Source organism: Mauremys reevesii, linkage group 1 (genome assembly GCF_016161935.1).
Source record: "Mauremys reevesii isolate NIE-2019 linkage group 1, ASM1616193v1, whole genome shotgun sequence".
Classification (NCBI taxonomy): Eukaryota; Metazoa; Chordata; order Testudines; family Geoemydidae; genus Mauremys; species Mauremys reevesii.
The window spans coordinates 28,341,652-28,367,391 of record NC_052623.1 but is presented as its reverse complement, the minus strand read 5'-3'; the positions used below and the strand labels follow the sequence as shown (position 1 = coordinate 28,367,391).

The following is a 25,740-nucleotide window of genomic DNA, read 5'->3' as shown; positions in this document are numbered from 1 at the left end:
TGGTCTAGCACACATTCCCATCTCTGCCTAGCACACATTCCCCAAAACAGACATTAACAGAAAATTCTATGACAAGAAAAATATGCTGAATCGTGAAGTTAATTATACTCTTGGCTTTTGTTACCTCTCCTTGATACTATTAATTTTTTTGGCATTAAGTCACAGCACAGTTCTTAACACTATCTACTTCATTTGGATAAATGACACTTGGTAGTATCATTTCCAACTTCCATGCCAAAACCTCAACAGGAATTTTGTAATCCATATATAAATAGCAAAATGATACAGCATCACAACATAAATTTCCCATTTCTTCAAAGGTAATAAAGAAAAGGCTTAAAAGTTCTGCATCCATACAGAGGAGATGGCTGAAAAGATGAATTCCCTGATACAGAGAAAGGCTGCAAGCAGGAAGTGAGAGAGAAGGTTTCCCCCAAATATTCAACATTACAAATTTCAAATCTATCTGGTCTTGGAAACTGGCCAGACTTGGAGCAGTTAATGATTTCTTCTTTGTTTGATAAGAAATTTTTTTCCAATTTGTTCATTGCAATGCAACATGAGGATTTGTAATTAAATTCAAGATGAACCCTAGTTTTTCCTCTAAAGTTAAACATTCCTGCTCCCACCTACGTTTCAAATACTGCTATGAAAACGTAACTAAAATTTCTCATTAGGAGAGTTTCCCTCTCAATCTGGCCTTTCCAAGAAACAACTAGACCTCCTTGGATTTTTATTGCCAACTTAGCACTTCTCATACTGAACATGGTCAACTAGAGGCTTGAGTTCAAGCTTTAATTTCCTCTGTTTTGGCTCACCATGAGCACTTTCTTTTGGGCACCATTCAAGTGTCCAGTTTCTTCTTGGAAGAAATAACTGTGTTTTTATAGGACTCTAGACAGTTTTGCTCCTTTTGGGAAATTCATTCTATTTACTGATGTCACTTCTGATTTTCAGGCTCAGATAGCTGTAATTACACAATGGGAACTTGTATCCAAACATCTTGTTTGATTCACCAAACTTACGTATTCAGGTTTTAACATGATAATATATTCAAGGAAAAAAACCTCATGCACTCACCTTTCCTTCTTCCCCTGCATCCTTTCTACTGAATAACGCTGATCTAATTATGTCAGTGTCTACACTACAGACTTGCTCCCACCAGTGTAAGTGCCCTACTACACAACACACTAACTCCACCTCCACGAGAGGCGTAGGGCTTATGTCTGTGTAGTCAGGGCAACTACAGGGGAGCAGGGGGCAACTTATATCAGCTGTTGGCTGTCTTGTCCATTTCATGGACAAGAAAGCCAGGCAGCTGGAGCTCCCCTGGAGAGCTGGGCAGCTGGACCCTTCTCCCAGCTGGGAGAGAGGCGAGAATGGACCCTGGTCCTGACCAGGACCCGGGCAAGAAGCCCAGGTGGCTAGACCCAGTTCCTAGTGAGGGGAGCTAAGGCAAGAAGATTGGGCAGCTGGACCCCGCTCTCAGCTGGGAATGTTGGCTGTCTTGTCAATTTCACCCTGAGAGCTGTGAAATTGAGAAGGCTTCCCAGCTCCTGGTGGGGAGCATGTGGGACAAGGGGGAGAAGCCAGGCAAGCTGCACCCCATTCCCCAGGAGTGAGAAGCAGGGAAGAGAGAAGCCCCGGGTGCCTTCCCCACACTCCTGGCAGGAACAGGAGGCAAGAAGCCCCCGGTGGCTTTCTCTCCGCTCCTCCCCACACTCTCGGCTGGGAAGGAGGAGTAGCGGGGGAGGGGGGCAGGAGCCTGTGGTGCAGCTGGGCTCCTAGCAGGGAGCTTCCAATAGAGCTGAGAAAACAGGCTCTCAGCTCCCCCACACTGCCCCACTTGGGTCGACAGAAGTGCTCCTGGTGAGGATGCACACCACCAAACAAAGGAGAGTAGTATGGACATGCACCACCGCAATCACTGCAGTGGCTGTATTTACATTTCTAGTATAGACATACCGAGTCTCCTAAGCAAATACTTTAATGTTATACCACTCAGTGCTGTAATTTAGGTAAGTAAAAGTTCTCCCATCTTTATGCTATATTGAAGCGTTCCATTGTATCTTTATCTGGATTTACTACTTTTACTTATTATACTAGTAACTGGCGTAGTCTATAAATATCACATTCAGTATAATTAGTGCTCTGCATTTTCAGTTTTTACTGATTTTCACTAATTACTAATTAATTAAAAAATTAGGGTTTTTTTAATTAAAGGAGTTCCAGTTTTACTGATTTACACCCATTTATCAATCCACTCAATATTTTTTCAGGTACTTATTTTTGTTAACATTAACGCTTTACACGGTTATTATGTGCTGCAGCTCTGACACTGAAACAGTTCCGCAGTGTAAAAAATACACAGTGGAGGTCGGAAAAATCAACCAACGCTGATTGAGCTAAGACTGACTCACAAGGAGAGGCTGCCCGCCTATTTCTTTGTGTCTGTTTAGTGGGGCGCTGAATTTAAACAATCAAGTATGGACAGATAAGATAAAAATTTAAACCTGGGGCGAAAACACAAATCTGTGTCTAAATACCAACAATAAAATCAGTGCTTAGAAATTATCAAGAAAAGTAAAGACAGGAGTGAAGAGAATCAATTGTGCTTCAAGTACTGCACCACTGAAGTCAATGTTTGTGCTGATAGAATAAAGGAGCATGTAGAAAGCAAGCAACACAAGAAACTTGAAGAAAGTGAGCTTTTGGATAAACAGTCAATATCAGGAGCATTCATCAGGGCTTTAATGAAAGAGAGGACACAGCACAATTGTGTCAATGAATTTGTGTGTGCTCTTTGTTTCACCAGACAACCACTGTTAATTGCAGAGGGGCCTATTGGTGACTTTGTGCGACAATACCATCCCACAGCAAAAATGTTTACTAATGCAGACAACCCCACTCAAAAGTATCTGAAAGAAAATGATGCTTTAGTATCTAAACTGATGCAACTAATTGATGGAAATGTGGTGTCTCGTCTCTATTTTTGATGAGTCTCTTGATACTTTGGAACATCCAATTCTTGGCCTTTTGTTTTTGTTTTTTTATTTCAAATCAAGTAAACTCGCATTATTTTGTGCTGATGTGACATTCATCCTCTCTACTGGCTGCCATTTTCTCAACACAGCAGTAATTGACATGTTTGAGATGTACCAACTAACTTGGAAAAATGTGGCCACAACTAACAAAATTCTGCTTTCTACTGGCTAAGTTCACATGGGAAATTAAAATCAATCACAAACCAGAGCTGCTATGTATTACCTGTACTGCTCATCTGATTAACACTGAGCTGTCAGCAGCTACTGCTACAGAAGAAATGAAAGATGTGAAATTCTGCATCACTGGATTCCAGGCCATTTTAAAGCATGTGAACAAGCTGAAGGCTTTGATTTGCACAGTGAGAGATAACTGTAGAGTCAAGTACTGATTAGCTACCCCAGTTGTGGCACATCAGTGGATGTAAACAAAGCATGGACTGTGCCAATGTGTCTCCTAGAGATCATCCTGAGTTTGTTGGTTCTAAAGCAGAAACTCAGAAGAGGCTGACAAATAACCAAAATGACTACCTTAGTGTGCAGAATCTGGCAATGTTCATTGTTGAAAACTTAGAATCACTGTGTGACACACAGAAAACATTGGCGTTTTCTTCGACTACTGCTAATACGTTTGCTAATACAGACTTTACCTTATCCTAACAACCAAAATCTCAGCTAAATTGAGCACAAAAGCTGCAGGACAAACATATGATGAGAAAACCCAACTGTTTCTGAAAATCCAATAAACCAAGAAAGCATTCAAAATCTTCAATACAATGCTTAGCGAAAAATGGAAAATGACAGTGGCCCGTAATCTGAACCCTTAAGTGTTTGGTGCATATAGAAAATGCCTAAATGTAACTGGTCCCCTGGAACTGAATTTTCACTCAGTCAATTAATGCTCACCCTTAAAAATACTGGGTACATTCATACTTAAATTATATGTTCCCTGTCTCTGGTCTTTGACATGGTGGATTTATTCGTCCATCAAATAAAGGAAGATCAAGCAAAGTCACATAGATAAGAGGAAGCACAGTGGCAATTCACATATATTTGCCTGCATTGATTAGGGCTGACATTTAATTTCCATCACAAACTCAGGCATATCAGAGGCTTTCTCCACCAAGGAAGAGACATAGGCAACTTGGAATCTAGGCAATTTCATAAACTGTGTTTAAAGCATTTTAAGGTACTATATCTGCCTCAACTCCCATTGCCAGGATTTGAGGGTTTAGAATCACATTCTTTTATTCTTTACAAATATTTTTCTCTTTCCAGTTGTGTGAAAGATAGTCACAAAAAACAGAGGAATCAAGGAAAGTGGCTTTTCACAAAAGGGCTGTCAACAGCTCTAAGTAAACTGGAAAAAATATTTTTCTTCTAATCTTAGTTATAGTCAACTTAGGTATTACAAGCAACAATAATAGATCAAACATTTTCAGTGTGATATATAAATTGACAGTATGTGTATTCAATTCACAGTCCCTGTCCTAGCATAAACGTCTATAAGACATCAACGCTTTGAAGGGTCTGATAATAGAAGAAGTTGTTGCTGGGAAATTGGGAAGCAGGAACAATTTCAATTCAAACAGAAGGATACTAAAACCATATAGGAACAATAATCTTATTCATAAAGCACAGAATAAGCAGATAGTTCTAAAAAAACCAAACATTCAGAACTGGAAGGGCAGCAAAAGCCAAATACCCATCAATACAGACTTCCTGGCTGCCCACTGTAATGTCTGTACTACTAGCTTTCCATAGAGTAATTGTAAGAGAAGGTAAATGGCTCAAAAAAGCTCCTGCTCCACATTGGTCTATGATCTGTGAACGTAACATTGCAATAGGACTTTTTTTTTTTTAAATCAACAAGGTAAAAATAGTAGTATCAGAGGAAGTGATTTAGGACTGACATTCGTATTACTACCATAATGCTCATAAAAAAGATAATTGTTTGTATTAGTCCACTTTTAAAAAGTGCAAGATTTAGTTAATAACTCTTTAAAAAGCAAAATGAATTCTCCACAATCCACATGGATCATTTCAAGCAAACCACATTTCTACTTTACTAGTATTAGTGCAACATTCATTCTAACACATATAACTAAGTACACCCAAATGAACAGCCTCGTATACTGTGCTCTGTGCTATCATAAGAAACACCCAGAGATCATGTCTCTCAAGACACTTTCTTCGAAGAGGTGGAGAGAAGCTGGACGTGTTGCATTTATTCCATACATAGCATCCTGCTGGAGAGCGCATCATATTTCCCACCCTGCACTTCAAGATGGAGGTGTAATTTCCAGATCAAGGAAGCATACCCACATTAGCTCTGATCAAGCTAGCGTGCTAAAAATAGAAGTGTAGCAGTGGTAGCATGAGGGTCTAGCTGCTAGAGAGATCACTTGATCATTGCCTGTTAGGTTCACTCCCTTTGGGGCACCTGGCATTGGCCACTGTCGGTAGACAGATACTGGGCTAGATGGACCTTTGGTCTGACCCAGTACGGCCGTTCTTATGTTCTTATGCCCTGAGAACAATCCCATCTGAGATGCTAGGTACATACTCGGGCAGCTAGCCTCTCCTCTTGCACATGCTGCTACAGCTACACTTCTACTTTTAGCACATAAGCTTGACCAGAGGTAGCCCAGATATGTCCCCTTGAGCTGGAAATTACACCTCTATCCCGAAGTGTAGACACACCCATAGTGACCAGTTGCAGAGAAGGTGAAGAGCAGTATAGAAAAAGCATAACGGACCCCATGTTCAGAACTGCTATAGCAAGATCAGATCTCAAGATAAAGAAACCGGGCCAGGGGAAAGCAGACACCTTTGTCCGATGCACAGGTACTCTACTCCACTTAAATAGGGCGAAATTAAGGTAATTTCAATAGCACAGAAAGAGAATATATGCTATAATATGATTGGCAATGTACAGCAAGTGCTGGGTCAACTAGACAAACATTTTGCATTTAAAATCAACACACGATATGATGAAATCAGGTAGCCATAACAATACACTTGAGTTTTCTAGAGTAATGACCCAAAAATACTACAACTCACAATAGTTTCAATATGTAGTTTGGACCATTACTGAAGAATACCATAACTGAGTATAGTATTTTCCATGGAATTGAGAGCTACTTAATCAGCAGAATGCAAATAATAGTGTCTCCATGTATGTCAACCCAAAGGACAAACAAAAAAACCATCACATACAGACACAAGCAGATATGAACAATATAACAGTCATACTTTAATTAATGATTGTCAAGTACTTGGAACATGTAATTAACCCCCATAATATTCCTGTTAGGTAGTAAAGAAACAAAAAGACGAAAATATGAAGTAGCTTGCCCGTAGCCACCCATCCGCAGAACCAGGAACTTCTAAAAGCCAAACTCATGTTAATTTCTCAAGACCCTGCTCCCTCCTCAGAACGTTCAGTAAAGAACCATCAGGGCTAAGTATCCTCCAGTGAGTCACCTAGATTACAGCGCTGCATCATGATTCAATGTAAAATGAAATATAAAGAACATGCCTTTCCCTAATGCACAGGATCTGGGCTCTCTACTCATTTGCAACAAACTGTAAAGCAGATAGACACATTATCTACAAGACTATCAACTCTCCAGTTATCTGAATATATATCCTAAGAATTTACAAAATATTAAATTAAAAAATAAATAAAACTTTACACCATATATGCAAAAACCAGACATTCAATCTTACTTCTCCATGCCTTAAAGGTGTAATTGCTCCTCTTGCTACCCCCATTCGAAAAAGGGTTTCCGTGGCCTGCATATAAAAATAAAAAATTGTTATTTTGAAAAGACAATATAGTAATGATGACTATTATTGTTCAGCTATTACACTTATGACTAAAATGTAAGTCAAGCTTATTAATTGTTTTACTACTCAACCATAAATAAGAATATTCAGAAAAAAATCCTACATGGTAACCTTCTTTCAAGGGCTATCAAGCAAAAGAGACACTCCGGACACATCTTTACGCTGAAATCCCTGCATATGTGCCATTTTATTTATGTTGTCAGGGTTTTCAAAGTTTCTGTTTTAGTAATATGAGTGTAAAGTAATGAAGAAGCTTTGAAGGCCACACCATGGGATGAAACCAGTCCTTTAAAGTATCTGGGCCCTTATTAGCTCCTTGGTAGTAGTGACATCACAAAATGGGGACTTATAGTAGAGAAGCCAAGGAGCACAATTTTGGGCCTAAGAAATGGTTACTCACCCTGCGCAGTAACTGTGGGTCTTTGAGATGTGTTCCCATATGGGAGTTCCACTTGAGATGCACTAGTGCTCACCTATGCCCTGGTCAGAGATTTCTCAAAGCAGTGTCCATTCATCCTGCACATATGTGTTAATCTTGTGCCCTGTCCCATTGTCATATAGTGCTATGAGATCAAACTGTCCCCAGTTCCTTCTCTACCATAAAGCCTCATGGCAGAAAACTCCAAAGCAGAGGGGGAAGAGGGCAGGTAGTTGAGCACCCATAGGGACACATCTCGAAGAACCATAGCTACTGCACAGTCACCATTTCTTCTTCCTCAAGTAGTTCCTTATAAGTACTTCACACTAGATGAGTACTGAGCAGTACCAGTTAAGGTGGAGGGAGCTTCAGACTTCAATCCAGTACAGCAGAAAGTATAGCTGAGCTGCACTCTGTATCAGAGGTGGAGTTGTGAGTTATTGCATAGTATTCAGAGAATGCATGTATAGAAGCCCATGTAGTGACTTTATAGATTTGGATGATAAGTATGTTTTTGAGGAAGACCGTGAAAGTGGCAATAGACCTTACAGAATGGATACATATGAGTAAGGGCAGCTCAATGTTATGAGACCAGTAACAGGAGTTAATGCAGTCTGATAACTGTAAGTCGCTGGTCAGAGATTACCAACCCCTTTGAGCTGTCTGCTATCGAGACGAATAACTTGTCGACCTTTCTGAAGGGTTTCTTTCTGTCTTGATAGAAGGCCAGAGCTCTCTCGACATTCGGGATATACAGCAGTGCATCCTGGGGATTCAGATGTGGTTTTGGATAGGAGATAGGCAAGTGAATGGGCTGATTGGGATGGAATTCAGAAGAGATCTTAGGTAAGAACTTAGGGTGGGGCCAGAGCATGACCTTGTATTTAAAAAAACACTGTGAAGGGGGGAAGAGGGTATGCCATCAGGGTCCCTATTTCACCAACCCCTCGCACCAAAATGATGGCTATCAGCAATACTGTCTTCATTGATAATGGAGCAATTAGCAAGTAGCCAGAGGTTCAACGGGTAGTCTTGTGAGGCATTTAAGGACCAGGTTGAGGTCTTATACTGGAGAAGGACGTTGGACCAGTAGATAGAAGTTCCCCAGCCCTCGGAGGAATCTGGCTGGTGTCGGGTTGGGTAAAGATGGAATAGCCCTCTATTGGGGGTTGAAAAGCCATGAGGACCGCCCGGTGGACGATAGACTAGAGGTTTTCAGAGGCAAGGTATAATGGAGTGAGGAGAGCAGCCCTGAACTAACACTTGTGAGACCGAAGTGAGGTCCTCAACAGAATCTTCTTCCTCAAGTTCATTGAAGAATGGTGCAGCGGAGATCTGAGACGCAATAACTGGTACCAGGCAAACCTCAGGAGATCAGGATGTCCTTGGTACCGAGAGCACATCGGAGCCTAGGAGCAGAGAGTCAGGAGTCTCAGATACAACCAGGTCCCAGGGAAAATGGAACTCTTGCAGTACCATGAGGGGCACTGGTACCAAGGCTGATGACTCAAATAAAAGCAACTACTGATTATAGAAAAAACTAACACTAACACTAGTGCTAACTATGAGTAAAGAGAATTAGAGTTGAGATCTCAAAAGAACAACTGCTAGAGCTCTGTCTCAGGCTGAGGCACTTGGGAAGGAACTAGGGGTGCTTCATCTGTGCAGTGTTATATGACAATGGGACAGGGCACAAGACTGATTAACATGCATGCACAGGTTGAACGGACACTGCTATGAGAAATCCCTGATCAAGGGCATAGGGGGTGCTAATGCACTTAGAGTGGAGCACCCGTAGGGATACTACTCGAAGAAGAATCTTTTTTTTTTTTTTTTTAAGATTAGTTTTTATTTGTGATGATTATCTCCTCCTTTTCCCGGTTAGTAGGGACAATTAACACATATATCTGAAATAACTGGAGCTTACCGACTTCTCAGAAAGTGAATGAACTGCATGGCATTGCCTATGTACCTTATTAGAAGAGGAAAATCATGCAAGTGAAACATCTGTGGAAAAGTGTTTAGCACTGGTAAATATTTCTAGTCACGTGCCTGCGGGCTGGTGGCTTTTGCAGAAAGAAAAGAAACAAGAAGCACCTCACCCGTGTGACATGTCCTTACACTTATATCTGGGATGTGATCAGATATGAGAATAAATTTATTCCTTGCAAATGTGGACTCACACTTGAACATCATCTTCTATAATGTATTTGTTCTGAATTGAAGTAGTATGCCTTTCATATAATTTGGGGTAGTGGGCTTTAATTTAAACTGTCCATAATGAATATAGCCTTTTCAATAGAAAATGGATCTGTTCATGAACATAAAAAGTCTATGTTTAAGGGTAGACTATATAAATACACACAGAGAGAGAAAGAAAGTTTAGCAAGCTACAGTTTAGAAGACAAAAACACAGATAAACTATAAAATATATTCAGAACATGAAAAGTAATTAAGCAAAAATGGTTAGTATCTCAGCTCTATTTATTTCTAATTTGGTGACTTTACATAGTAATGCACAGTGATTGGTACAGTAAGTAGCTTGATGCTGAAAGAACTACCAGATTTGCTGTTTTCTTACCGCTGTGTTTCAGGATATCCACTACACAAATTCAAGTAAAAGACAACAGTATCTCATAAGTTTGATGTACTTTTTTACATAGCATAAATTCAGAATAATCTACTATTCCTCTTACATATATATATTATATATATATATATATATATATATTATATATATATATATATATATATATAATAGCTTACTATATACATGTTTATTTTCATTTTATTTAAAGAAGCAGAAGCAGATCTATGGAAGAGCTTTCAATTGTGTTGTACTGTCTTTTCTCCTTGTAAATGAATGCAACAGCTCCAGAACACTGGACTTCAGAATTTATTAGCTCATTTCCACCCACAACAATCCATAGCAAATCCAAAATCTGATCATTCTTCTTCATCCTCTCAAAGAATAAAGGGGTGAGAGAACCCCACACAACCTTTTGTATGCTTCAGAATTGGCTTCTTTCATCAGCTCTTGCCACCAACATTTTTAAGGATGTTTCAGTCAAATAGAGCATTCTGTCAATACAGCTAAGCTTCCTTTGTTTCTATTGAAAACCACTGGTGTGTGTGACTTCCCTTTCACCTCTGCTAGTATGAGCTCTCTTTTAATACACTTGTACTCGCACAGCTAAGACCAGATGTCAAAGCCATGCAGAAACAAGGGGCAAATTCACAGCATTTGCAAATCTGGCACCATAGATTTCTTGATAGGAGCACCACTCTTCATGTGCTGAGTGTCACTAAGAAGATTAACGCTACTATCATAGTTTCCGACCGAGAGAGGGGTGGGGGAAATGAGGCCACCTATAGCTATTCACTAATTGACAATGACATGGTCACTGAGATAATGATAGGGTTTTTTGCTATGTAAAACCCAAAGAAGGCAATAAGAAGCTGTGTATATTTAAAAGGGTAACAATTAGACAAAAGACAAAGATTGATAAATGTTTGAGAGTAAGGGGGTAGGTGTTCACATAATATACTGATTTTGTTAAATTAAAGTTAGTATCTCACCCATTCAGTCATAGCTATGCAACAACTGTGTTTGGAGATTCTACAACAGTGGTCCCCAAAAATTTTACCTCACCGCCCCTCCCCCCCACTCCTGTCCCTCTTCCCCACTACTACCTCCCCACGGAGCCAGGGGTGGGCCTGCAACTCTGGGAAGGGGAGACGCGGACAGGGATAAGGGGTCAGAGGCTCAGGCCACAGCTGTGAGCAGGGACAGGAGCGGAGCCTTGGTCAAGGGCCAGGACCAACAGCCGGGGCCAGCAGATGGGGCCAGGGCCAGGAGCAGATGTGGATGGCACTCCCTCCCCACCCCTGTGGGGGCAGGCTTGGGCCCAGCTATGTCCCTCTTCCCCCCCCCAAAAAAAGTTCCTCCTTGTCCTCCTAGGGGGGCATGCCCCACAATTTGGGGACCTCTGTCCTATAATAACTGGATGTCTTAAATGAAAGAAAATAAACATTTCAAAACAAACCTTTCACTTCTCATTAAAGTGATTTCATAATTCTTTACAAATTTTAAATATCACCACACTGACTCTGCAAAGCAGAAGACAGAATTTATCAGGATACTAAAGTTACCATGCATCAACAAGTAAGAACATCTCATACATTTTAAATGAAAAGTTATGGCTAAAAAAACCTGGGAATGAAATGAGACATCCCAATACTTCAAATCTTTAAAATGTATTTTCAAATATAGTATAGGTTGATAGAATCTTATTAAGGTTGCCCAACACTTCCATTATAAGACCTTGTTTTCAGTTGCCTATAACTTTGCCAAACTTTAAACATTTGGACTTACAGTTTCCATGCAATCTGTCTCCCTGAGGCTGCTTTTTAAAATTTATGTGTGTATTTATTTATTTATTAAATGTCAGCAACAACTGTTCAGCTGCTTCCAAGAACCATGTTAGGAAAAATGTTTTTTCCATGTTAAAAATTTCTGGCAACTTTTTCTTTCAGAAACTCTAGCATCCCCATTCTTTGGAAGAGGGACTTGAAATTTGGCAGGGGGTGGCCTTTTTAAAAAAAAATAAAAATAAGAAATTTGACTTCTGCTATCCTCATGAAAAACCACACAAATTTGGGTTTTGAAAAACCTCAGTTCACATATGCTCAGTAGAGATTGCTAGAGCTTTGCTGCTTAAGTTCCCAAATAGTCCATCTGCACTGGGCATGCTCCAGGACAGCTCTGAGCAGAGATTTCCCTTCCAATTGCAGTTCCTGGTTGCTCCAGGCTATGCCAGGACCAGACACCAGAACTTAGAGCAGGGAGCTTGTCTCTCCTGTGCTCTCAATGCTTCCTTACTACTGACACCCAGGTGGGAAGCTGTCTGAATAGCCTGCAGAAGGGACAAAAGTCTGGAAGGGAGAAGAGACAGGAGCAGTGGGGGAATTGGGATTGGGAGTTACAGGGGAGACTAGGAACAGCTAAGCAAGGAGCTGATAAGGGGAACTGAGATTGAGAGTTATAACGGAGATACCGAGGCTGGCAGGCATGGGGACTAGGAATTGTAGTGGACACTGGGACTGGCTGGCCAAGGAGACTGGGAATGTGCTACATGAGGAAAATTGGACTCAGATGAAGAGTCAGTGGTTGGGAAGAGACAGGGCTGGTTAGAAGGGAAATGGCAGAAGGGATAAAGCCTCAGGAAAAACAAGCAGAAGAGTGCACCCACTGAAGCATATTTCTTTCTAGAGCCTGTAGTGGAACCCAAGATTTTTGAGTCTCCCCATTTTTCTGCTGTGAGCAAATTTCTGTGAAACCCACCGGCAAAGTGTCCCAACCACCTCTTGTGCTGGTCCACACACAAGATAACCTACTACTGCTATCTGTTACAAACTCAAGTGGCAAAAGTCAGTGCAGTATATTTAAAGTTACCAAACCTACTAATGAACCATGTGGTTGTCACTATGATGCAACATGATGTAATTTGTTTATTTTCAGTTGGCTTTTTTAAAAACCTAATAAATCACATATCAAAATCTACATTAAAAGAACATTATTAAGGCTGCAAAGTCAAGTGCTCAAAAGTTAGGAAACCCCCCTTCTGCTTTTGCATTACGATACAGTCTAATTACAGGATCACAGTCACATTTCCATAGAATCCATGCATCATTCAGTACACAGGGTAGACCTGCTCTGGAGATGAATCAGGGTTGTGTACTGAATGAGACTTGTTTACAGGACCCTTGCCTCATTCGTTGCAGAAGTTGAAAGGTGTGTAGTGAATGAGGCAGGAGATGGCAGGAAGAGAAAGTATGGTCTCATGCTTAAACCAGGGGAACTGAATTTTATCCCTGTCCCTGCCACAGAATTCCTATATGATGCTAGGCAAGTCACTCAAACCCGGCTTTTCACAGATGACCACTAATTCTGTGTTCCTCATTTTCTGGGTGCCTGACTTGACTCACTGTCAATGGGAGCTGTGCTTTGAATATATAATATGCTACATAATGCTATGTACTCTGAAAAATCAGGATTTAGGTGTCTCAATTTGCGCATCCAAAATTATGAATATTTTTTACCTTAATCTCTCTCAGCCTCAATTTCCATGTGTTCCCACTATCAACATATATCATGACTTCTTCCAAAATACAGGCCACAAAAATTCACCCAATAATTCCTACAGTGAAGGGAATTATTCCTCCATAGTATATAATGTTCACTGTTGGGACGAGTAATTTGTGGCTGAAATAGAGCATGTCTTTTAAAAATAATATATTTCAGAAAAAACTTCTCAATATAAATAAAATATTGATATCAAAAATATTTTTAATAGTTTCTGACAAAGCTGTCAGCAAAGCTGTCAGCAGGTGGACAATAGAAAACTCTTCATTCTTCAATCCCCTATCAATCTCTGTTTTCTTTTCTATAAAGTTTTAAATCACCAAACAATTTTTAAGATCAGGAAAATAAATGCTTATAAATGTCAGGAGCTATAATTTCCTAATTTTTTCTGCAATTTCCCCCAAAGAAAGAAATCTATTACTCCACATAATAACTTGGAAAATCACAATATACCACAGTTCCATACATGTCCAAGTTGAGACAGGTAGATCTGTGAGTCGTCAGCACAGAGATGGTAGTTGAATTTGTGTTTGCAGATAAGATTACCCAGACATAAGGTATAGAAGGGAAAAGAGAAGGGGACCAAAGGCAGAGCTCTATGGAACCCCCCCGAAATGTTGGAAAGAAGATAAGGAAGATCCTTTGAAGGACATACTGAAAGAGCAATTGGAAAGGAAGGAGAAGAACCAGGAAAGGAGAGTCATAGAAGCCAACGCTAGAACAAGGTTTTGAGAAGAGAAGAGAAGAGAAGAGAAGAGAACCACAACCACCGCCATCACAGCAGAAGAGAGAAAGAGGAAGAGTGGAAATCCCATGTGCTTTCTGGTATACTCCAGGATGAAGGAGTAAACACAGAGGCCACGTTCAGGTAATCATTTCTTTTATATGTGGTATCCGCCATACTGAAACAGATCAGTGATCCATATATTACTGGCACTTATCTGCTTCAGAAAAAAATTATGTAACTACGCAATACTACATGATAGGTGAGGTTTCTTTGTGACCCATGCTGGTGATTAGACTGTGGTGAGATTCATACTGATTGACGTCCCCTGTAAATTTATATCCTAGATCGTATATTTGGAAATGCTGCTCCTATTCATGTGAGTACTTAATTAATTTTTAATCTCTCCCCACAAATAAGAAGAAAGAGAAAAGGATCAGTAATTATCCTCTAACATTTAAATAGGTTAAACTACTACAGTATGTAGTAATTTTTCCCTAGTTAAAAAAGCTTATTGGCTTGTCTGCCATTTTAACTAGGAAAAAATGAATTATTGATCAATAATGTTTGAAGATAGATACTAATGCAGGGATCCCCAACGCGGTGCCCATGGGCGCTATGGCACCCGCCGAGGCATCTATGTGTGTCCGCGTACTGACCAGCGGACAAGCATCTGCCGAAATCAAGAGGCGTCACCGCCGAAATACCGTCGAAAAGTGACATCACTAAGAGGCGTCGCCACTGAAATGCCACTGATTTTCGGCAGCGACGCCTCTTGACTTTGCCACTTCTCGGGGCATTTCAGCAGATGCTTGTCCCCCGGCCACGGTCCTCAGTGGCTCGTTGTCCGGCGCCTGCCACCCAGAAAAGGTTGGGGACCACTGTACTAGTGTATTGTGACTGCAATGGTTGAGAATAGATGCATGCTATATTATATTATCATCATATCTTACTGGTAGTCAAAGGAAGCATTTTACTAAACAGAAAAGATCAGTACAGTCTAATGGTTTAATTAAAATATTTTAATTAGATAGTATATTTTTGCTTAATTCTAAGTTGTTCATTTTACTACAATAACGAATATCAATATTCATGCCACAATGTGTTCTGCTACTATGCATTTCCACTAAAAAAAAAGTATTGTTTCAAATGGCAAGACCTAAACATGAGGGTGAAACTTGGCTAATCTTAAATCCTTTAAACACAAACACAGAATCCTGGATATATCAAACACTCCATTTTAACAGACCTAAGTACATGATATTTTTAGCCAAAGAATTTATCAGATAAACAAGAAGTATGCAGAGTGCTACTCCCCCATAAATGAATCTCTGTCGTTCAACCATGTACCACTTCATAAAATCATTTCTAAAACTTCATTATTTCAGCATGAGATTTCTGGAGGAAACATTCTGCATGTTAGGCATTATGTCAAGACTTGTCTTTCCACATAAAATGGTTTTATAATGTCTACTAGTCTCTCTTGTGCAAACTTCAATATCCTCATATGAAAAAAACAGTAGCTGATGTATCATCGTAAACAAATTAATATATATCCCTATTTTGAATTTTAAAAGAAAGATACGCCAATATTATAACTCTTTTTAATCTTGATTTGTAATATTCAACATATTTCTCAATAGACTTTTTTTGCATGAGCACCAAATTAGATCATATTTTCCACACGGATAACAGAAATTGCTACTTTGTTCTTCCCAATTAAACTGAAGTCTTTATTAAATTACCCTGCTTTTTACAGACGAAAAAAGATGCAAATCTACGCCAGGATGTGCAATTGTAACTATTATGTACAATTCATGGTGTTAAAAACATTTCAGTCCAAGTGGTCTAAGGATAACCAACAAAAACAGGAAGTCTTGGAAATGATAAAACTATTGCTTACAAAACATTTTAAGAGAAATAATAAAGTGGAAATACAGATTAGCCTTTAAAATGTCCCTAGTACTGTACTGCTAAAGCTTGGTGTTTAATTAGTTATAGAGCATTTGGGGACTGTAGAAAGTTATGATCTGTTTTTATTCAGTTCATTGGAAGCATGCCTTAAGCTCCATACATCTCAGTATTTAAGCAGTGGTTTTAGGAATACTGTAAGTATACTTCTGTTCAGAGATATGGGTTAGTAAGTTATCTAAGGATTTAAATTATCAGCAGATGGTTTGAATGGCTTCAATGTGAATTAAGCCAAATGCGTAGTTACTGAATCCAGAAGAAAAGTGTATGTTTTTAGAAATGTATGTTCTGTCATGCCATATCTGATGCAATATGAAAGTGCATCATACTATGTTTTGTTATACCTGTAACATCATGCCAATGAATATGAGAAATGCATGTTTTTTCATATAATTTTTCTATCACATGCATCATGAATCAAACCAAAGATGAAAATGAAATTGACAGAAGATGAACTAAAAGTAGCATCCATCAACATGAAAATCTGCTTCTAGTTCTAGTCTTTAAAAAAGAAATATGTAAAAAATATGCGGATAAGGGAAGTTCATAAGGATTCAGGAATCTTCTGTGGTTTCAATCTACCTTTGAAGGCCTACCCTTGGAGACAGATTTATGGAAGTTATGCACAGTGATTTAGTGATTTAACTGAAATGTAAGAAAGTGAAATTTGTCACTGCATGTGCAGATTACATCCATTTCATTCTTACACCACAAAATATTGTGTAATTCACCCTAAGCTTGAAGATCTTGGATTCTATAGACATGCCCTGGTCTGTAGAATGGGGAAAGCTTTCATCTTTCAAAAACCTCAAAGAACCCACAAAATTATATATTATGAAAATGTTTACATACAAATCTGTTTCAGTTTCCTTATGATATAAAATTTTAAATAGGACATATTTCAAAGCTAATTTCTATTCTTATATGTCCTGGATATGCTACTCCTGAGAACATTCTGTGCCAAAAAATTAAAAATTCTGCACACAATATTTTAAAATTATGCACATTTTATTTATCAAATAAATGTGGGGGCTTCAGCATGGCAGTGGGGAGCACAAGCCACTAGCAGCACAGAGATGGGAGATCACTGTGCAGCTCCCTCCCCTTCCCCTCCACGAGACACAAACTCAGAAGTGAGGCTGCACCCAAACTTGACTCAGCACAAGGGCCGGGCCTGCCCCAGAAACACCCCAGGACCCTACCCCTGTCTGGGCAGGCAGGCTCAGCAAGGCAGGATCCAAGTGTGGAGGGGCTTAGTGTGTGGGGATCCAGGTGTGGGTTGAGAGGGTTCTGTGTGGGGCAATCTGGGTGCGGGTAGCTCAGTGGGGGATCTGGGTGCAGGTGGAATCTGGATGCACAGGGGCTTGTTTGGGGGTTCTGGTACAATGGTAATAGGACTCTGCAGGGGAGTCCAGGTGATGGTGGTTGGGGTTCAGAAGGGGGGGGGTCTAAGTATGCGGGGGGGATAGAGCTCAGTGGAGGGTCTGGGTGTGGAGGGGCTTAGTGTGTGGGGATCCAGGTGTGGGTTGAGAGGGTTCTGTGTGGGGCAATCTGGGTGCGGGTAGCTCAGTGGGGGATCTGGGTGCAGGTGGAATCTGGATGCACAGGGGCTTGTTTGGGGGTTCTGGTACAATGGTAATAGGACTCTGCAGGGAAGTCCAGGTGATGGTGGTTGGGGTTCAGAAGGGGGGGAGGTCTAAGTATGCGGGGGGGATAGAGCTCAGTGGAGGGTCTGGGTGTGGAGGGCTTAGTGGGGGGTGCAGATGCTGGGCGAGTGGGGCTCAGTGGGGTGGAGATCCAGGTGCAGCTGGTTGTGGCTCGGTTGGGTGGTGATCCAGATGCGGGTGACTCATTTGGTTGGTCCAGGTGCAGGGGGAGTCGGGCTCTAAGTGCAGTGGGTGAGGCTTGGCGGGTTTGGGTATGAGGGGGTCTGGCTGCATGGGAGTTGGGCAGATGGGGGTGCAGCTCCCTGTACAGGGATCCCTCACCATAGAGCTGAGAAGCAACGGGTGCAGGAATCGGGGGGATGGGGAGTTTGCAGAGGTTCCTGCACCCGGGACAGAAATCTGGGGGTGGGTGTAACCCGGCCCCGAATGCAATGCAGGGGAAGAGGAAGTCCTAACCTTCCCAGCCCATCCGGGACTAGCAGCTGAGCCCAACGCAGGGTAGAAGCCACCAGCCAGGTCTTCCCCAGTCCCCCTCTCCTTCCCCACAGTGATTTACCTCTCTGCTGGTTGCCCTGAGCACCAAAAACATATTGCTGGGGAGGGTCGCATAATCACTGTTGTGGCTTCCCTTTGCTTCCCCATCAGAAAGTCATTTTTCTGTGGGGAAGCAAAAAAAGCTGTGAGGGACAAAAATTCTGCACATGCGCAGTGGCACGGAATTCCCCCAGAAGTAATAATATGCACATAACAGATATTTGAGCAGATATGGGCAGTCTACCTGAAGCTATAAATAATATGTTACAATACGCCTTTGTTTATAAATACATTTTGTTTCTATCCATCCATATATGTCTTTTATAAGGTGCCGGCACTGTAGTATCTGACAGTCTCACAAATTCACTAAAGCAAATGCAAGGAGATCTCCATAGCTCTCTCCCCTTCCATCCTACAAACAGAGGAAAGTTGGTATTTGGATATTTTTCTATAAATGTATTATCTTGTTGAAGTTTCCTCCTGAATAGTTTCTGAAAATAATCCAGCAAACTTTATAATTATGTGGTATTTTCCCCAAAATCCCAATTATAATGCAACCTTTTTGCATCTTCACCTTATTTTCAAGATAGATGATAGATGTACCTAATAAAAGCACATTTTATAATATACTGTAATGCAAAGTAGTTTCACTACTGTTGCTGATGCAATTACTGTTGCACTAAAAGTGGATTTATTTTTATTTTATTTTTTTTAGATTTGTATAATGAATCTTGATCATGGCAATAACAATTTAAGATGAACTGATGCTTTATAAAGAATAAAACTTATTACTAAAAATTATTCCATAATAGAGGGAAAGGAAAGAGATATTCATAGATTTTTACAGCCAGATGGAACCATTATCTTCATCTAATTTAACTAGATGACAGGTCAGTTGCTTTTCCGCCAGTACTTCCTGCACTGAGTGCAATAACTTGTGGTGGAACAAGATCATATATTTAGAAAGAAATGCAATCTTGATGTCAAGCAGAGTAAGATGGTCAGGTGATAGACAATCTACCACACTCTTTAGTTAGCTTTTCAACTGTTTGGTTATACTTATTGTTAAAAATTTGCACTATATTTACAGTTTGAATTTTTCTAGCTTCGACAATGGATTTCGTTATGCCTTTGTCTAATACATTAAAAAGCCTTCTGCTATTTAAGATACTCATCATAGTTAGGCACCTAAGGCCAGACATTTAAATGTATTAAGACACCTGGTGGGTTTTTTAAAAGCATCCGGGCACCTAAGACCCATTGAAAGCAATGGGTTTTGAAACTTGTTTTTGAAAATCCCACTACATGCCTTAATATCTTTTAAAATCTGGTACTTACAAAATGATTAAGACACCCTTTACTATTGCCTTCTATAACCTAAATCAATTGACCTTTTTAGTCTCATTGTAAAGCACATTTTACAGACCCCATATCATCAGTCTTGTAGCTCTTTTCTGAATTCTACAATTTTTCAACACCCTTTGTAAAGTGTGGACACCAGATAGAAGGTACAGTGTTCTAATACAACGCACAGAAGTAACATCTTGCCTCTCCTTCCTCCAGTAACACAAACTGCATGGTACTGCATTGTTACATTGAATCCAATCTGTGTATCACAGTCGGCCAGAGATACCACGTAGGGGGCTCCCTGTTGTCACCACATAACACTATACTCACAGCCCTCAAATTCCCACTGAATCTATTATGTGATTAAAAACATAAGAATGGCATACTGGGTGAGACCAATGGTATCCTGCCTTCCAGCAGAGGCTGATGCTAGATGCTTCTGAGGGAATGAACGGAGCATGGCAATTATTGAGTGATCCACTGCCTGTTGTCCAGTCCCAGGTTCTAGCAGTCAGAGGTTATGGGATACCCAGAGCATGGGGTTGCATCCTTGACAATCTTGGCTAACAGCCACTGATGAACCTATCATGCATGAACTTATCTTCTTTTTTTAAACCCAGTTAAACTTTTGGCCTTCACAACATCCCCTGACAATGAGTTCCACTTATTGATTGCGTGAAAAAATATTTCCTTATGTTTGCTTTAAACCTGCTGCCTATTAATTTCATCAGATGACCTCCAGTTCCTATGTTATGTGAAGGAGTAAATAACATTTCCTTATTCACTTTCTCCACACCATTCATGATTTTATAGACATCTAACACAGTAGTTTTCAACCAGGGGAGACCAGGGACTGGTTTCAGGGGGTCCACCAAACATTAGACTTGCTAGGGCCCAGAGCAGAAAGCCAAAGCCCCGCCACACAGGACTGCACTCCGGGACCCCACGCCCCGTCACTCGGGGCTGAAGCCTGAGCAACTTACCCTCACAATGCCCCCTGTGGCATGGGGCCCCAGACAATTGCCCTGTTTGCTACCCCTTAACGCTGGCCCTGGCTTTTGTATGCAGAAACACAGTTGTTGTGGCACAGCTGGGACATGGAGTTTTTATGGCATGTTAAGGGGGCCTCAGAAAGAAAAAGGTTCAGAACCTCTGCTCTAACATATCCCCCCATAGTCATCCCTTTTCCAAGCTGAACAGTGTGAGTCTCTTTAATCTCTCCTCATATGAAAGCTGTTCCATACCCCTAATCATTTTTGTTGCCCTTCTCTGCATCCCTTCCAATTCTAATATGTCTATTAGACAAAAACTGAATATAGTATTCAAGGTGTGGGTGCACCGTGGATTTATACATTAGCATTATGATATTTTATCTATCCTTTCTAACGGTTACTAACACTGTTAGCTTTTTTTGACCTCTACTAGAAATTGATCAGATGTTTTCAGAGAACTATTCACAATGACTCCAAAATCTCTTTCTTGAATTGTAATAGCTAATTTAGACCCCATCATTTTGCATGTATACTTGGGATTATGTTTTCCAATGTGCATTACTTTGCTTTTATCAACACTGAATTTCATATGCCATTTTGTTGCCCAGTCACTCAGTTTTGTGAGACCCCTTTGTAACAATTTGTAGTTAGCTTTGCTCTTAACTATCTTGAGTAATTTTGTATCAACTGCAAATTTTGCCACCTCACTGTTTACCCTTTTTTCCAGATCATTTATGAATATGTTGAACAGTATAGCTGCCAGTGCAGATCCTTGAGGGATCCTGCTATATACCTCTCTCCACCAAGACAACTGACCAGATATTCCTACCCTTTGTTTCCTGTCTTGTTACTGATATATGAGAGGACTTTCTCTCTTATCCCATGACTGCTTACTTTACTTAAGTGCCTTTGGTGAGGTGCCCTCTTTCTATAAGTCCAAGTACACTATACCCATTGGATCACCCTTGTCCACATGTTTGACGTTATCCTCAAAGAATTGGAATAAATTGACAGACGTTTTGCAGCATGAGCTTTCGTGGGTGAATACCCACTTCTTCGTATTCACCCACGAAAGCTCGTGCTGCAAAACGTCTGTTAGTCTATAAGGTGCCACAGGATTCTTTGCTGCTTCTACAGAACCAGACTAACACGGCTACCCCTCTGATACTGGAATAAATTGGTGAGGCATGATTTCCCTTTACAAAAGCTGTATTGACTCTACCCCAATCTCCTGTGTTCATCTATATGTCTGCTAATTTTGTTCGTTATTACGGGTTTAAGCAATTTGCCTGGTATTGAAATTAGACTTAATGGCCTGTAATTACCAGAAGCTTTTTTAAAAAATTGTCCTTACATTAACTATCCTCCAGTCATCCGGTACAGAGGCTGATTTAAGCAATAGGTTACTTAGCAGAGTTAGCAGTTCTGCAATTTCATATCTGAGTCCCTTCAGAACTCTTGGGTGAATACCCTCTGGTCCTGGTGGATTATTACTGTTTAATTTATCAATCACCTTCTATGACAAGATAACTAGCTCTGTGGATGAGGGGAAAGCAGTGGACATGTTATTCCTTGACTTTAGCAAAGCTTTTGATACAGTCTCCCACAGTATTCTTCACAGCAAGTTAAAGAAGTATGGGCTGGATGAATGGACTGTAAGTGGACAGAAATCTGGCTAGATCATTGGGATCAACGGGTAGTGATCAATGGCTCCATGTCTAGTTGGCAGCTGGTATCAAGCGGAGTGCCCCAAGGGTCGGTCCTGGGGTCGGTTTTGATCAATATCTTCATTAATGATCTGGAGGATGGCATGGATTGCACCCTCAGCAAGTTTGGAGATGACACTAAACTGGGATGAGTGATAGATACGCTGGAGGGTAAGGATAGGATACAGAGGGATATAGACAAATTAGAGGATTGAGCCAAAAGAAATCTGATGAGGTTCAACAAGGACAAGTGCAGAGTCCTGCACTTAGGACGGAAGAATCCCATCCACTGCTACAGACGAGGGACCGAGTGCCTAGGCAGCAGTTCTGCAGAAAAGGACCTAGGGGTTACAGTGGACGAGAAGCTGGATATGAGTCAACAGTGTTGCCAAGAAGGCTAATAGCATTTTGGGCTGTATAAGTAGGATCATTGCCAGCAGATCGAGGGATCATTCCCCTCTGTTCGTCATTGGAGAGGCCTCATCTGGAGTACTGTGTCTAGTTTTGGGACCCATACTACAAGAATGTGGAAAAATTGGAAAGAGTCCAGCGGAGGGCAACAAAAATGATTAGGGGGCTGGAGGACATGACTTATGAGGAGAGGCTGAGGGAACTGGGATTATTTAGTCTGCAGAAGAGAAGAATGAGGGAGGATTTGATAGCTGCTTTCAACTACCTAAAAGGGGGTTCCAAAGAGGATGGATCTAGACTGTTCTCAGTGCTACCAGATGACAGAACAAAGAGTAATGGTCTCAAGTTGCAGTGGGGAAGGTTTAGGTTGGATATTAGGGGGAAAAAATTCACTAGAAGGGTGGTGAAGCACTGGAATGGATTACCTAGGAAGGTGGTGGAATCTTCTTCCTTAGAGGTTTTTACGGTCAGGCTTGACAAAGCCCTGGCTGGGATGATTTAGTTGGGGATTGGTCCTGCTTTAAGCAGGGGGTTGGACTGAGGTCCTTTCCAACCCTGATATTCTATGATTCTATGAATTTGTTTCAAAACCTCCTTTAACGACACCTCAATCTGAGACAGCTCCTCTGCTCTGTCACTCAAAGAATGGCTCAGATGTAGGAATCACCCTCACGTCCTCTACAGTGAAGACCTACACAAAAAATTCGTTTAGCTTCTTTGCAATGGCCTTGTCTTTCCTGAGTGCTCCTTTCATACTTAAATTGTCCAGTGGCCCCACTGATTGGCTGGAAGTCTTTCTAGTTCTTACGTATTTTTCAAAAAATTGCATTTAGTTTCTGTGGCTTTTGCTAGTTGTGCTTCAAATTCTTTTTTGGCTTACCTAATTACACTTTTAACTTGACTTGCAAGAGCTTACGTTCCTTTCTTGGTAGGATTTGACTTCCAATTTTTAAAGGATACTTTTTTTCCTCTAATCATCTATTACACTCTGTTGTTTAGACATGGTGGAGTTTTCTGGTCTTTTTACTTTTATTTTTTAAATTTGGGGTATACATTAATTTGAGCCTCTACTTTGGTAGTTTTAAAAAGTTCCAATGCATCTTGTGGGCAGCTCACTCTTGTGACTGATCCCTTTAATTTCTGTTTAACAAGTTTCCTCATTTTTTGTAGTTCCCTTTTTGAAGTTACATGCCACTATGGTGGGCTTCTTTGGTATTTCCCCTCCCCCAACACACAAGAATGTTAAATGTAAGTACATTATTGTCACTATTAACAAGTGGTTCAGCTACATTCACATCTTGGATCAGATCCTCTGCATCACTTTGGACTAAATCAAGAATTGTCTTTCCCCTTTTGAGTTCCAGGAGTAGCTGCTCCAAGATGTAATCATTAATGGTGTCTAGAAATTTTATCTTTGCATCCCATCCTGAGGTGACATGTTCCTGTCATTGTGGACATAGTTGACATTCCCCATTATTATTGGGTTTCCTGTTTTTGTTGCCTCTTTAATTTCCCTGAGCATTTCACAATCATAGTCACCATCCAGGTCATGGGGGCGGTAGTATACCCCTGCTGCTATATTCTAATTATTCCAAGCATAGGATTTCTAGCCATATTCTAAGGTACAGTTTGATTCATTTAAGGCCTGGTCTACACTAAAGGGGGGGGGGGTCGAACTAGGGATCGCAAGTTCAGCTAAGCAAATAGCGTAGCTGAACTCGAAGTACCCTAGTTCGACTGACTTACCCGTCCAGACGCAGCAGGGTCGAACTCCGCGGCTCCAAGGTCGACTCCGCCACCGCCGTTCGCGGTGGTGGAGTTCCGGAGTCGACCGGAGCACGCGGGGAGTTCGAACTATCGCGTCTTGATTAGACGCGATAGTTCGAACTCCGAGAAGTCGAACTCACCGCGTCGACCCGGACGGTGAGTATAGACCTACCCTAAGATTCTTCCTGTATTTGACTCTATGCTTTCTTTCTTTTGTAGCGCCACTCCCCCACCAGCATGACCTACTCTGCCATTCCTATAGATTTTGTACCCTGCCATTACCATTTCCCATTGATTATCACCATTCCACCTAGTTTCTGTGATCCCTATTAATATCCTCATTTAATACCAGACACTCAAGTTCACCCATCTTAATATTTAGACTTGTCAATATTTAGTTTTCTGCCTTCATGCAATGTAACTGAATGGAACTCTTTCATTTGATTATTTCTCTTCAGCTCCTACCTGCACTTTATTAACTTTTACCATCTCCTCTTTATTAGGTATAGAGCATCCTTTCAAAATTATCCTCCGTAAAGGGATGTACCTGTCCAAACCATGTGTGCCTCTGTACCTGTCAGCTTTCCCCTAAACCTTAGTTTCAAAACTAAGACAGCTATGGAGCTGGAAAGGACATTTGTTTGAAAACAATTCAAAATGTTCAAATAATTCAAGGTAGGCAAGATAATATCCTGGGACCAACATGGCTACAACAACACTGCAAAATATTAACTAATTTTTGACAACCAAGCCACGAGGCTGAGATGCTAGGACTGAATGTGTTCCACCAGAGGACTTTGCTCTAGACGTAGTTAAAAGAATAAAGAAGTTCCACATATATTTGCCATGCAGTAGAAAATCAAGATAAACAAGTATAGAACAATTAAAGTGAAAGCACATTTTTTCTTGAAACAACTTGCTTGGAGAAAAATAAACTTTGACTTGACTCAGCCACCAAGATATGACCTCCTCCACCTTCTCCAATCCTCAACAGCCACAGAAACCCACCAGCATCTCTCAGACTTGGGAACCACTATCTGCAGCAGCAAACTTTCACAGAGTTAGGAGCCTCCACCTATGAGTGTCCTGCTGAGATGCATAAATGAAATGCAATGACTGTTGATAGGGAGGTGAGGAGAGGACACTTATAGATGGGATAGAGGTT

At 40.8% G+C, this 25,740-nt stretch overlaps 1 protein-coding gene across 4 annotated transcripts in view; it reads right to left on the bottom strand.

Annotated features, from left to right (window-relative positions):
• Positions 1–25,740, bottom strand: part of TMEM135 (transmembrane protein 135) — a 368,165-nt gene that overhangs the window by 200,724 nt on the left and 141,701 nt on the right. For all 4 annotated transcript variants that reach the window (XM_039504347.1, XM_039504345.1, XM_039504346.1 and 1 more), the window contains one exon: positions 6,774–6,839. In XM_039504347.1, the coding sequence (XP_039360281.1) occupies positions 6,774–6,839 (66 nt within the window). The remainder of the gene's footprint in view (positions 1–6,773; positions 6,840–25,740) is intronic.